The sequence below is a fragment of the Eubalaena glacialis genome, chromosome 3 (genome assembly GCF_028564815.1).
Source record: "Eubalaena glacialis isolate mEubGla1 chromosome 3, mEubGla1.1.hap2.+ XY, whole genome shotgun sequence".
Classification (NCBI taxonomy): Eukaryota; Metazoa; Chordata; class Mammalia; order Artiodactyla; family Balaenidae; genus Eubalaena; species Eubalaena glacialis.
In genome coordinates, this window is record NC_083718.1 from 85211127 (window position 1) to 85224824 (window position 13698).

A 13698-nucleotide genomic window follows, 5' to 3' on the forward strand; every position below is an offset into this window, starting at 1 on the left:
GATGGCCATTCTGACTGGTATGAGGTGTTACCTTATTTTGGTTTTGATTTGCATTTCTCTAATAATTAGCAACGTTGAGCATCTTTTCACGGGCCTGTTTGGCCTGACATTCTTATACTGAAACCAGATGAAAATGCTGTCAGACAGGTGTTTCCTCAGGAGGGAAATAAGTAAGGGTCAGGGAACTTTCAGAACCTGTGCTCCTTCCACCCTGCCAGCCTTACAGATAAAGCCAGCAGAGGCTTTGCATTTGAGGACTGAGGGAAATGTCATTATTTATAAGGAATCTGGTTGCAAGCTTTAGACTGTCCCTAAGGAGTCAGCATTTGGAACCCAGGGCCCAGAGAGCCTGGAGCCTGAACCCCTGGGTTGAGTAAGTGGAGGCAGGGAAGCAGGTGCTAGTCAGGCCTCTGGGCTTTTCCTTAGGAGACTAATATATTTGGAAGATGGGAGTCCATCCTTTAAAAGGGGGAGAGGGGGACAGGCAGCTGGTAAACCTTTCATAACTCAAAAAAGAGTAGATGTAGTCAAGTCATGAATGGACTCATCCACTGGAGAGAAGTGGCAGCAGTGAAGGGGGCCCCAAGCTGGAAGCAGTTGAAGGTCTCCTTAACTGCTTCAGAATGAGTACCCCGTAGCTTTGCGGCTGGAGCTAACTCCAGCACTTAAGGAGAGAGAGAAACTGCCTCTCACTGGCCTGGGACCTTGGACAAGTAAGTCAGTTTTCCTCTCAGGGCCTCTTTTTCCTCACCTCTCACCTGTAAAATGAGAGGCTGGACTAGGACATCTAGAACTTTCTGGCTTTCAAGATTGTGTGTGTTGCTAAATTTGTCATGCTTTCCCAGAGGGGGAAGGACTCGGGTGGGACTGGGTTCTCCTTCTGTCCCCTGTCTTTTGGCCAGTCAGACCAACCCCAGAGAAGGTGGCCTCAGACCGTGAGCTCTTAGCCTAACAAAGCCTCTGTTGACACTGAGGAGGTCTGTTATGGGCCAGGCCTCACATGCTTTGCATGTTAATTGTTCCTCTTTCGACTGGCCATTCATGTGGGAATCACAGAGACCTAGGATTTATCTCCCTTTAACTGTTCTTCCAGCAGCTAGCCTGTAGGAATTGCCTCCTGAGAATTTTTTTACATAAGTGGTTTTACCAGATAGTTAAAACTGACTCCTCGAAGCCCCACACTATTTCACATTTAAACTCCACTCAGCCTGGGATCTCTGCTCCCTTCCGGTGGGGTGGGGCTTCTGATATGCAATGGGCCGATAGGAATTACAAACAGAACACAGGTAATTAGGTTGTGACTGGAGGCCTCCCCCGAAGCCAAGTGCTTGGCCTCTGTAACAGCTGGTTGAGCGCAGAGGCCTTCTTTCCTAGCTTCCCAGTTCTCTGCTAGATTGGGATTGGCTTGGGTGCTTAGAATCACAATTACTGGGAAATTTGGATAATCTTAACCTATTTTATTAAGCTGTTAATGATAGCAAATGAGACCCCACAGGCTTTGTTAGCAGTTTACTTTTCTGATTTCCTTTCTTCTCATTGCTAGCTTTGGGTTCTAGGAGGTTGGACCCAGAGTTATAGGCAGCAGGAAATGTGGCAGGGCCCTTGCCTGGTGTCATGTGGCCAGTGTGTTGCAGCTTGAAGCTCCCACCTCAGTGGGACTTACTACTGCCTCTTCCTCTCCTCTGCCCCCTCCTCAGACACAATGGGAATATCCTGTTGGACGCGGAAGGCCACATCATCCACATCGACTTTGGCTTCATCCTGTCCAGCTCACCCCGAAACCTGGGCTTTGAGACATCAGCCTTTAAGCTGACCACAGAGTTTGTAGACGTGAGTCAGGAAGGAGAGTTGCCTCACTGTTTTCTTTCTGTCGTGGGATGGGGAGCTGATGGGCTCCCCCCAAATGGGGACAAACAGAACAGAAATGGCAATAAGTCAGGGTGAGGTTGGATGTCCTGGGAGGCTTCCTGCCTGATAAGAGTTGGGGAAGTAACGGAGTTTGGCACGTTTGCCCAAGGGAGGAAGTTCTGACACTGAGCCCCTTTGCGCACACAGCTCTCTCCTCTCCTCCCAGGTGATGGGCGGCCTGGATGGCGACATGTTCAACTACTACAAGATGCTGATGCTGCAGGGGCTGATTGCTGCTCGGAAACACATGGATAAGGTGGTGCAGATCGTGGAGATCATGCAGCAAGGTGGGGCTGGGGAGAAGCCAGGCGTTTGGATAGGGCGGTACCCATAGTGCCCCGGGATTCCCACTTACATTGGGGCCCTGGGGCATGGAACCTTCAGAAAGTTGATTACACCTCAAGACTGGGGGTGGGGTCTCCCAGAGGGTTTCCAGCTCTGATCCGGTGCCCTGTTTCTCCTTCAGCACATTCCTCCTGATTCCTGACAGAGCTAGTCCTGGAGGTGGGAGGGCGAGGCAGCAGAAACCACGTCCTAGGCGCACTCAGGGGAGGAACAGTCCCAGCTCCAACCTCCTGGTCCCTTCTCATCTCCCCACCCCTTGTTTAACTTCCATCGCTCAGCTCTTCACCAGCTCAGGTGTTTTCAGTCATTGGCCTTTGACCTCTGATTGCCCTCTCCTCAGACCCCTTCCCTGTCCCGATACTCACCCCTTCTGCTCTGAGCCGAGACGGGTTCCTCTCTCATCTTTATCTACTTTCACTGCTGTTTCCTCACGGCCTTGCCATCTACAGTCTTTTGTCCAGGATCCCTGGGCCCTCGTCCCCACTTCCTCAAGGCTGTGGTGTCCACCGGGTCTGAGCTGCCAGTCTCCTCCTCCCCATCCCTGCCCCCACCCCACAGGTTGTCGCCGTTGCTCAGGAGCATCCCCGTCTGGCCCCGTGATGACGGTGGCCCAGGTCATCTGTGAGTGTCAGACGTAGCATAGGCAGAGGCCTGCAACCAGATAAGTGCCCAGTTCAGGGCCCATTCCCTAGACTCTTCCCAGCCTTCCCTCTGGGTCCTAAGGCTGCTTCTTCCGCCCTTACTGGGGGAGATGTGTTGGCCCTCTGCCCTCGTGCCCTCACCTAGAGGGGCTTAGGATTGTGGGATAAAGAAGGGCTCAAGAAGGGCCTCCTGCCAATTCTCCCTTCTCTGCCCAAGCAGAACCGCATCCACACTGTCAGGGATCTCTCTGAGGTGGGAGGGAAGGGGCACCTTAGATACCCCGGCTCTGCACTGGCTACGGCGGCTGTTACCACTGCCGCTCCCTCCTTTCCATCCGTGACCCTGTTCCCTTGCTGCTGCCCCCAGGTTCTCAGCTTCCTTGCTTCCATGGCTCCAGTACCATCCGCAACCTCAAGGAGAGGTTCCACATGAGCATGACTGAGGAGCAGCTCCAGCTGCTGGTGGAGCAGATGGTGGACGGCAGCATGCGGTCTATCACCACCAAACTCTACGATGGCTTCCAGTACCTCACCAACGGCATCATGTGACATCCTCCTTCTCAGGCCCCGGAGCAGTGGGGGATTCAGGGGACCCTCCCTGGGAAGGCCCTTGTCAGAGAAACCCTAAACCAGGAAGCCCTACCCACCCAGACATCCACCAAGGGAAATGGAAGGCAAGAAATACAGAGGATCATGTGGTAACTGTAGAGCTTGCCAGGGGGGTTGGGAGAACCAGCCGTGGGGTCCAGACTTGCTGGGGCTTCCCTGCCGCCTCCCGCCAGCTGTGTCAGTATTACCACCTGACAGACTCCAGGGCTCACTGCCCTCCAGAGAACAGAAGTGATAAATGTGAGGGACACTGGGGCCTTTCTTCTCCTCACTAGGGTTTGAGAGGTTCTTTCCGCAGGCCATCCTCTTAATGTGTCCTGGGTCCCAGGAAGGAGAAAAGAGTAGGTTCTTGGTACTAAGGACTTGATCCTGTGGTTGGCCTTCGGCCATGCTGCTGCCCAACTCTGTCACCTCCCAGGGACTGACCCCTAGCCCGAGTTCCCCTTGGTAGGTGGGCTTTGGCATAGGGTCCTGCACTTGCTGAGGTTCCCCATCCCAGGAGTGAGGAAGGGAATGATCATAGCCCCTCCAGTCTGAGGGTATTGGCCTAGCCGTGGGGAATTCCTTGCCCTTATCCCTTCCCCACACCCAGGGAAATAGCTCTGTTTTTTATTTTTAATTTTTGTTTGAAATAAAGTCCTTAGTTAGCCATCTGTGTCATTTCTGAGTTGTATTTTTTTTTCAGGGGTAGGGAGTGAACAGATGCCTCAGTGTCCAGGATACAAACGGCACCACACAGAACGAGGTGGAGGAAGATTGCTTTTTCCCTGCCTGTCTCGGTCAATACCACCTCTTCTCTGAAGAAGGGCCTTCCCAGCTTTGTCACTCACCCCCTCCCAGACACGTCCACATTGTCTAAGTCACATAAAAAGAGGAGCTTGAATGGGGATTAAACCACGAGCAGTTTTAATGGTCTGGTTTTCTCCTTCCCATTTCCCCCAGTTTGTTAGTATTATTATTACTACAAGAATAAAGGATTCCTGAGAGCCTGTCCCCTCCTCTCCCTGGGACCCCCTTGACAGGACTCATCTCCACCAACCCCCCTCCCCCCCCCCCCGATTTCTGGGGGAAAAAAAAGATAAGTGAAAGGCACTGCAGGGGTGGAGGGCTTGAGTGCCAGGGAGTCTGAGGGGGGCACTAGGGCAAGGCCAGGGCTGCCATCTGTGCCCACAGGGGTTGAGGAGAGTGCCCCTGACCACCCCAGCATTGGGCCTTCCCGTCCTCCCACCCCCCCCATCCCACATGGGGGGCTGCAGCAAGAAAATAATTAGTGTTGGACTCAGAAAAAAGGAATGGAGGACCCACTCTACTAGGACCCAAGGGCCAAACCCAAGGCAGGAACCTCAAATAACTACCATTCTCAAAAGCTTGTCCTTGGGGGTTAGCGGGAGAGGAGTTGAACAAAACATGAATTCTAATGGAACTCCCCAGCCCAGGGACCAGGCAGCAGCAGTGACCCAGGCTCCCAAGGAAGAGGGAGGGGGCTAGTGAGTCCAGGCCTGGGCCCTAGTTGTCCCCACTGCCCCCTTGCCGAGCCCTGATGAACGCCATGCCGTGTGTGCGGAAATGGGTCTTGAGGTTGAGAGGGCTGTCGCAGCTCTTGCCACAGACCTTACATGTCAGTGGGCCTCCAGAAGCTGGCAAGGGTGAATCTCCCCCCTCTGGGTCAGACCTGGAAGGAGGGGGGGCTTCTTCCTCCCCATCCCCCAGGCCCAGGGCACTGGCACTCCCCACACCCCGTTTCTTCTTGTGGCTGATGAAACGGTGCCGGCTCAGGGAGCCAGGGGAGGCGAAGCACAAGCCGCAGTCGAGGCACTGCTGGGCGCCGCCATCCACCCTCAACCCCACCATGAGGCTCTGCTCCGCTGAGCTGCTGCTCCGGTAGCGCAGGGGGCCATGGCCTCCCGCCCCGGGGCCGCCCCTGGGGGACTTGGCTGGAGGTGTCGTGCTGTCAGGCTCCTCACTGCAAGAGTCAGAGGACTGGCGGCGTTTCCGTCCCGGCCCCTGGAGAAGAGAGTGAAGAAACTGGGCCTCCCTGTCAGCCCCCGCCGTCCCTGGCACCCCTGCCCAGCTTCCTGAGGCCTCGGCTATAACCGCGCAGGCTCCCACTCCCACAGCCCTCACGCAGCAGCGTGGGCCTCCGCCTACCTGGGCTCTGGCACCAGGGCCCCGAGCCAGGGCGCTCCCCCGGCCAGGGGACTGGGCCCCGAGCGGCAAGCCGTGCCGGACCTGGACGTGTTTCTCCAGGATCAGGCGGCTGCTGAAGGTGCGTTTTCCCTCTGTGCAATACCTAAAGGGGAGAGCGGGCGGGGTGGGCTCCAGCGGCACAGCCCAAAGACCAAGGCTCGTGGCTTGAGCAGAGGGAGGCCTCAACCGTCAGTCCACTCAGACCTAAGAGGCAGGTGGGAAGGTATTTTGGGGAACCAGGGTTGGGGGCACGCTGCCGGACAGAAAAGAGGAAGGGGGCGAGGGGGCAAGGGTTACCTGCATGGGTAAACTCGCTTGATACCCTCGTGATTGACCCTGACGTGGCGCCTCAGGCTGGGGGCGGAGCAGAAGGAGCGCTCACACAGGCGACAGGGAAACTTTTTCACTGACTAGGAGAGCAGGGGTTGGGGGGTCTCAGAGCCAGGCTCCACGCAGGACCCCATCCCCACTGCCACACAGGTCAATCCCAATGCTGCCCCTCCAGCCCATCCTGCTCCTCGGGGCACCCCACTCACCTTGCCATGCTCCTTCTTCATGTGACCCACATACTCGTCACGCTCAGGGAACCAGGAGTGACAAAGGCCACAGGTCCAGCCTCCAGGGCCCCCACCCCCGCCCTTGACGCCTTTGCTCCCCAGTTCTCGCCGGGGCCGTTTGGTTGGGCGAGGGGGCTCAGGGGAGCTGGGCAGTTCTTCCTCTTCTGAGGATGAAGAAGATTCCTCAGTAGGGGCAGCTGCTCCTCCCCGAGACACAGCCAGCTCCTCAGGCTCAGTCTTGGGGGTCAGAAGGGCACCCCCGGCCCCTTTCCCAGGAGTCTCCTCCCCCGAGCGCCCAGACTGATGGGTGTTCTGTGAGAGGGAGACAAGGGGGGATGGCTGGTGTGGGGGAGGGCCTGGCTTTGCCAGCGTCCCAGCTTCTCCCCTGCTCCCACTTCCGGAGGGGTCCCCGGTCAACACAGCTGAGCACCCCGCCTCCGTCCCTTGACTCCTGTACCTTGAGATGTTCCAGCATGGTCCTTTTTTGGGCAAAAAGCAGAGGACAAGATGGGCACTTAAAGACGCTGACACGCTGGGGCAGCAAGTGCTGGTCGAAGTGCGAGGAGAGGAGGGGCTTGTGAGTGAAGACTGTGTCACACATGGCGCACTTGTAGATCATCCTGGGCGGGTGGAGAAGACAGTGCAGACATCCTGCCCCATCGAGGCCCAGCCCCCCCTCCCCGCCCCTCCTCACGCTCCCTCCCCAGGTCTCACTTGGCCTGCTGCGTGTGGAAGCTGGGATGCTGGGTGTAGAGGTGGGCGTGGGCGCTGGGTGCAGACTTGAAGGCCATGGGGCAGATGGGGCACTTGTGGAAAACCTCGCAGTGTGACGTCTGGATGTGGGACTTGATGGAGTTCACACCCCCAAACACCACTGCACAGCTGGGGCACCTTGGGGAGTAAGCAGGAGGCGCCGTGGTGAGCTGGTGGCATCTCCACGGCCACCTCCAGCCCCACACTCCTTCTCGGGGACTGGGTGGACCCTAAGAAGCTCATCAGCGGTGGAACACGAGCCAGTGGAGGAAGGAGGGAGCTGCAGTACCCAGTTCCCCAAGGGAGGCCTGCGGAGGCAGAGAGGCAGAGCTGATGCTCCGGAGGGGGCCCCGCTTGCTCCCTCTGCGTGGGGAACGAAGGGAAGGCAGAGAGCACTCTAGCTGCATTTGCTAACACACCGGGGCTGAGTGATTCAACAGGAGAGACGGGGCTCACCACCGTGAGAGGCCATCTGAAAGGCTGGTCCCAGGAGCCATGAGACCACCAAGTACAGGAGGAAAAGTGTTGAGAGACTATGGGGAGGAGAGGTGGGAGGCACCTGTATCCTACGCGGCGAGAGAAATGCAGACAGGCCTCCCGGAGGTGGGTCTGAAAATTGGCTTGCAGAAAGTTGCCCCCACACTCAGGGCAGACGTGGGGAGGTCGGTTCTTATGCATGCGCTGGTGGGCGCTGAAGCTGCAGCGATTGGGGAGCATCATGGGGCAGGTTGGGCACACCTGTCAAGGGGGTTGAAACCAGGTGAGTCTGTGAGGAGTGGCCTGTCCCCCATTCCGTCTCCTAACCAAGCCCCCACACCTTCCTAGATCCTGTCCCTGTGGCACCTGGCTGTCCCCGTCCCAAGAAGGGGCTGGGAAAGGTAACTCACATTGCTGGTGGCACCAGGGGCGGGGGGCCCGAGCTGCTGGAAGTGGGCAGCCATGCCGGCCTTGTCCCGGCACTGCTCCTTGCACTCCAGGCAGCGGAAGCAGGTGTAAGCAGAGGTGGCCGGGGCGGCAGGCGGCTCGGCTGAGAGTGGCAGCACAGGGGCCTCAGCGGCAACTGCAGTAACGGCGGAGGAGGTGACGGCCCCGTCACCCTTGCCCAAGGCAGGCAAGGCTGGAGGTCCGAGGGCAGGTGGGACAGCCAGCAGGGGCGTGATGTCCGGCTGCCCCACCATCTGGTCCAGGGCCACTGGCCTCATGACCAGGTGCGAGCACTGCATGACGAGCCCCTTGTCCTTGTGCTCACGGGCGTGCAGCAGCAGGCTGCACTTGTTGAAGAAGACTAGGCGGCGGGCGCAGTGGTTGCAGGTGACCTCGATGCGCATGCTCCGGCGGTCATAGTGTCGCGCCAGGCTCTTCTCCAACGAGAAGGCGTCCCCACACTCGAGGCAGCGGTAGCCCGTGGGCGGCAGGGCCAGCCCGGCCTCAGCCGGTGGACTCAGGTTTGGCCGGTAGGCAGGCAGCAGGTTCTTGCTGTTGAGGATCTTGTTGAAGGCCTCCACCAGGCTGGACTGGGTCCGTGAGATCACGGTGCCACCCCCTGCCCCCGGCCCGGTGGCCGGCTTAGAGGGCTGCACCATCACCACCGAGGCACCGTTCACCTTCTGCCCCCCGGCCCCCAGCCCTGCCCTCCCCTCAGCCTTGGGCAGCGCTTGGGGCACTAGACCCAGCACATTCTTAGCCATCGTCTTAGGGCTGGGGGCAGTGCCTCCAGGCAGAACCACAGCTTTGCGGGCCACACTGGCTGCCATCAGCATGGCAGTGCTTGCGTTCTGGATGGTGGCCACGGGCAGCACGGTGCCCTTTAGCCTCGTGCCATCACCCAGCTGGACACTCACCACCTTTGGACCCTCAGGGGTCTGGGTTGCGGGGGACAGCTTCAGGAGGCTAGCCTCCGCCAGGAAGCCCCCTTCAGGCAAGGGGGCAGGGGGATCAGGGTCTGAGGGGACCCGGGTTACAGTCCTTGTGATATTCCCGCAGGATGTTTTAATGGTCTTAATCCGTACCTTGAGGGGCCTAGAGGAGCTGGAGGAGGCAGGAGAGTCATTGCTGTCCTCATCTGCAGCCTCGGCTCCACTAGAGGGACTCTGGGGACTTCCTGGGGGAGACTTGTCCACTGGTCCCTCATCCTCTTCTTCCTTTAGGGGCTGACAGCTGGGCACTTTAGGGGAGGCAAGAGGGCTCTGGTGCCCTGGAGACTTCTTGAAGAAGGACACCCCTGCAACCCGGGAAGGGGAGACACTGGCAGGGACGCCCGTGGCCTCAGGGCTAGAGCCTGAGCCTGAGCCTGGTAGGCTCTGGGGATGAAGAGGGCTGCAGCTTTCCTGCTTCAAGGCCCCCAGCAGTGGGGGAGAACCAGGGGGCAGCAGGGCTGGGCCATTCTCCCGGGCCAGCTCAAAGGGAGAGGAGAAAGGAGGTGGGGTCATAGCCCCTTCCCGAGGTGGGGAGGGCGCAGAGGGAGGAAGGGGATCAGGGTGCTCCCCTGGCTCAGGCCCAAAATGAGCAAAGAGGTCCAGGGGAGCTTTGCCTTCCATGGATTTTTCTTTCCAGGTACCCCCACTGGGAGGAGCTGGAGAGTGCGGGGTTCCTGGAAGGGATGGCTCAGGGCCCCCAAAACCATTTTGCATTAGACGAGGTCCCATAGACCCTTCCTTAGTCACTCCCCCAGCCCGGGCCCCTTCCCCTCCTGAACTCCCAGCCAGGGACTCCGACTGCTCAGGACACACAGTGTTCTTGACAATGACGCTGACTGCCGAGACGTCTGGCGGTGGCAGGCCATGGTCAGAGGCCTGGGCGGGCAACCCAGGGCCATCCCCGGCAGCCACTGCTGTTGCTTCTCCAGATTCACCTCCTACACTGGGTTCTGGCTTCCCTGAGCCTCCTGGCCCCTCATTTTCTTCTGGCCCAGAGTGGATGGCTTCATTTGCATCAATGTCGGGGATGTCAAAGGCAGCAAGCAGGTCATCAAAATCAGGGGTCTTCATGTCCCCCATGGCAACAGGTGCCAGACCTGAGGAAAACAGGAAAAAGAGGGAGAAACTGAGACCTCTGGAAGCAGGAACGCTGGACCTCCTCCCTCAAGATCTCCAAATTCATCCGCTCTCAGAACCCACGCACACTCTGACTTGGGTACACCTCCACCATAGTGCAAATCCTAGAGAGCTGGTGGAGGCACCTGTTTTGCCAAACCCTAAAATTGAAAGGAATGTAGTATGCACATTCCAGGGAGGACACCAAGATCCAGAGAAAGCAAAGGAAAAGAGACTTCTCAGAAATACAGATAAAAGAGACTTCCCTGGTGGTCCAGTGGTAAAGAATCCACCTTCCAACGCAGGGGACGCAGGTTTGATCCCTGGTCAGGGAACTAAGATCCCACATGCCATGGGGGCAACTAAGCCCGCGCGCCACAAATACTGAGCTTGTACGCCTCAACTAGAGAGCCTGCAGGCCGCAAACTGCAGAGCCCACGTTTTCTGGAACCCGCGCACCACAACTACAGAGCCCACGCGCCCTGGAGCCTGCGTGCCACAACTAGAGAGAAGCCCACACACCACAACGAAAGATACTACATGCCTCAACGAAGATCCCGCATGCCGCAACTAAGACCTGACGCAGCCAAAAATAAATAAAATAAAATAAAATAAATACAGATAAGAGATAAGGGAGTAGAGATGGAGGGAGTTCAGTGAGCATCTTAGTTGAAACCACTTCAAACCCTCCTGTGCCCAGCACAGAATAAATTAATCAATACTACTATTAAGGAGGAGAATGTACATGATGCTCTAGGTTTAAGGGCTCATTCATGGCAGCATGGGATCCATTCATATTCTTCATGGATCTTCTGGGGGTCCACAGAGATCTGAAAGGCCATGTGTACAAACGGGCATGTGACTTAAGACAAGATGTAAGAATTGATTCTAGTTCCAGCCTTATCAATGGCCTGCTGTATAAGCAAGTTACTCCACCGCCTTACTTTTGCTGTCTGAAAGAGGGAACAAGTAATCTATATATCATAGGGTTGTTCTGAGCATGATATGAATCATAAATGTGAGAGCCAGAACCCAGAGTATGATTTATTATTACAGCTAGGACAACAAGGATATGCCAGGCCGAAAAGGAGCTGGGAGGGAATAAGCACTGGAAATCTAGGGCTGGGGTCAGAGACAAGAGTCAGGGGTCATGTAAGCTCAAATCTGGGCCACTTGGGGTCATTACTGGCACCTGGAGATCTAGCTTGGTTAACAGGGAGAAGTGGGCTCTGGGAAGTTACCCAAGAGACCAAGACGGAAAGAATAAGACACAGGAACAGAAAGAGACAAAAAGAAATGGGAAAACCGTAACAGCAGTCTGGTCACAAGGGCCCCAGCCTAGGCCTCTCCTGTCACAAACACCTGCTGCTCGCTCACCTACCTTCCCAAGAGTGCCTAGCCCTCCCCTACCAACCCCTCCTCCTTCCCTCCCTCCCTCCTTCCCCATCTTGCTCTCTCAGGGCTAAAACTCCAGGGTATGAGCTTATCCAGCACAGCTGCCACAACGGGGAAAAGCCAGGCCCCTCACCCCTGTCATTTCTGCTCTGACCTCCTCACCCCAGTTTATCCCCAACTCACACTCCTCACCCTTTTCATTTTCCCTTGGCAACAGTGGCCCAGGAAGTCTCACCCAACCCCCATCTGTCCCAGTACAAAAAAAAAAAAAAAGGTCCCACAAGACTTATGTGGCACTAAACCAGCAAGAAGGCCAGCCTAGAGCTTGTGGGGAACCCAGGTGTGTTCCCTACCCATTTCTCCCAAGTGTTTCTATACCTAGGAAGAAGGAACTGAAGAAGTCTCTTTCCCTCCACATTCCCTGCCCACAAGGCAAGCCATTTCCCAGGGCCAATTTTCTCACCTCTTTCCAGCCTTTAGACTGTAACTGGAGATAGTCCCAGCAGGTGGCAGCTGGCATTGCTGGGACCAAGATGGGGGTGGAGGGAGAGGGTACCAACTAGAGGAAGAACGAAAGGGGAGTGCTTCTCTCATCCCCCTCTACTTAATTTACAGGATCTGGGTTTAAACAAAGCCCTCCGCCCCTTGCCTCTGCCCAGCTGGATCGCTAGGGCCCTCCCCTGGCCGGCTCCCTCCCGACCCCGAGAGACCAAAGCTACGTTCCGCTCAGGCCCTCAGAAAAGTGGGCTGGTGGAGCACAGATCAGTGGGGACTATGAGCAAACATCTGCAAACTTGCCTCCCCCAAGCAACTCCCCCTTTGGCGTCCAAGTGACTTAGAGGTCATCGGAGAGCCAGGAGCAGACAGTAGATCAAGCAGCGGAGCTCAAGGCCGAAGAGGCTTCCCCGCCCCACGGCTCAGGCCTTTCTGCGGCTGCTGCGCCCTGTCTCTTGGGCTCCAGCCCCCCTCCTTCCCTCTGTTCTTCCCCAAAAGCCAAAGGAAGGGGCTGAACAGGAAGAGGGTGAACTGGCCTGGGTCGGGTGGGGGCTCCGCGTCCCTTTCCCTGGCCCGGGGCCTGCTGCGCAGAGGAGGGCGAGGGGCCGGCGGCCGGGGGCGATTAGGCTGCCGCCAAGCCGGGCAGCGGCCGGAATTAAGTCCCTGCCATCTGCCGAGGACCGGCGCGGGGAGCATGTCCACGGTTGCGGAAAGGGGGCGGGGTGTACATGGGAGAAGCCAGAGGGGAAACTGAGGCGCGCCGCGCTTTTCTAGCTCTCACCAGCGTGCTAAGGGAAGAACGGGCCTTGGCCAGGCCAGGCCCTCGGGGAGCTGCCGCGCAGCACCTCGCGGCCCAAAACTACACCGGAGCAGGGGAGGCGTGGAAAGAGAGAAGTGGGGAGGGGACAGTTTTTGCCAGACTCGCAGCTCTCCAGCCGGGGTCCGTCCCAACTCCGACCTCCTCCCCTCCCTCCCTGCGCAGCGCAGCCTCCTCCCCCCGAGGGCTCCCGAGGCTCTCTCGAGACTGGGGAGGAATCGGAAGGCACGCCGCGGCCTGGGGCACGAGCCTGGGTCCCATCCGGGCCCGGACGCCGACCCGTGCCCAGTCGGGGTGCAGGCTCCGCTCCGGCCTGGCCCAGTTCCCCCGCCCCCACCCCCGGACACGGACACCATTTTAGGTCGCGACATCCCGCAGCTTCCAGTCCCCGGGCCGCGCTTCGGACGCCTCTCGGGCTGGGGGCGCCAGGAGTTGGGGACCCCGACCCCCCCCTCCACGTTTACCCTGCTAGGGGCTGTGCTTTCAACAGGCTAGGAGTTTCGCCCACGGGCCCCAAGGAATGGAGGCGACGTCGGGGCCCCGGTAGAAGCCATCCCGGGGGGCGGCGCGGCGAGGGGGGTAGTTGACCAAGTGGGGGAGGGGCGGGGGTATTTACCCGCCCCCCCAGGGGGCGGGGCCAAAGGCGGGTATTTACCCCAGGCACGCTTACTTGTTCCGCTCCCCGTGCGGGCCGAGACCCGGCGGTCTCTTCCCTGCTCCGGTCGCTGCCGCTGCCGCCGCCGCCCTCCCCACGACCGCCGCTACTTCCTGCTTCTCTCCCGTTCAGCCTCCCCCTCCCTCAGCTCCCTTCGCGTTCCAGGTCTGGGCTGCCCGCTTTCGCACTCGCCATTGGTCAATACCCCCATCGTTCAGTACTGCGCCCCGCCCAGCTCCGTACTGGGTTGGTCTTAAGTACTGCCGCTCGGAAACAGCTCCGCACAGGCTTCCCAGCCTCATTG

At 58.2% G+C, this 13698-nt stretch overlaps 2 protein-coding genes across 6 annotated transcripts in view; one reads left to right on the forward strand and one right to left on the reverse strand.

The window, feature by feature from the left end:
- Positions 1-4154, forward strand: part of PI4KB (phosphatidylinositol 4-kinase beta) — a 28377-nt gene extending 24223 nt beyond the window's left edge. For all 3 annotated transcript variants that reach the window (XM_061183491.1, XM_061183490.1, XM_061183492.1), the window contains 3 exons: positions 1698-1830; positions 2075-2195; positions 3262-4154. In XM_061183491.1, the coding sequence (XP_061039474.1) occupies positions 1698-1830; positions 2075-2195; positions 3262-3443 (436 nt within the window). In that variant the 3' untranslated portion in view covers positions 3444-4154. The remainder of the gene's footprint in view (positions 1-1697; positions 1831-2074; positions 2196-3261) is intronic.
- Positions 4155-4563: 409 nt separating this feature from the next.
- On the reverse strand, positions 4564-13518 carry ZNF687 (zinc finger protein 687). Of its 3 annotated transcripts, XM_061183495.1 has the most exons (10): positions 13410-13518; positions 9852-10013; positions 7888-9221; positions 7560-7738; positions 6962-7138; positions 6705-6867; positions 6227-6559; positions 5988-6100; positions 5652-5793; positions 4564-5507 (listed from the first exon to the last, which is right to left on the reverse strand). In XM_061183495.1, the coding sequence occupies exons 2-10, from the start codon at positions 9994-9996 to the stop codon at positions 5010-5012; spliced, it is 3084 nt and encodes a 1027-aa protein (XP_061039478.1). In that variant the 5' UTR covers positions 9997-10013; positions 13410-13518; the 3' UTR covers positions 4564-5009. The 3 variants fall into 3 exon arrangements, with proteins under 3 accessions (XP_061039478.1, XP_061039476.1, XP_061039477.1); XM_061183493.1 differs by having other exon boundaries at positions 7888-10013; XM_061183494.1 differs by lacking the exon at positions 4564-5507 and having other exon boundaries at positions 5710-5894; positions 7888-10013.
- Positions 13519-13698: the final 180 nt, after the last annotated feature.

Excerpts from the sequence above, each read along its gene's own strand:
- ZNF687 (XM_061183493.1), bottom strand. The coding sequence starts at position 9,996 with ATGGGGGACATGAAGACCCCTGATTTTGATGACCTGCTTGCTGCCTTT. Across the intron at positions 7,739-7,887 it reads CCCCTGGTGCCACCAGCAAT|GTGTGCCCAACCTGCCCCAT; the intron begins GTGAGTTACCTT and ends CCCCCTTGACAG. Across the intron at positions 6,560-6,704 it reads CCATGCTGGAACATCTCAAG|AACACCCATCAGTCTGGGCG; the intron begins GTACAGGAGTCA and ends TCCCTCTCACAG.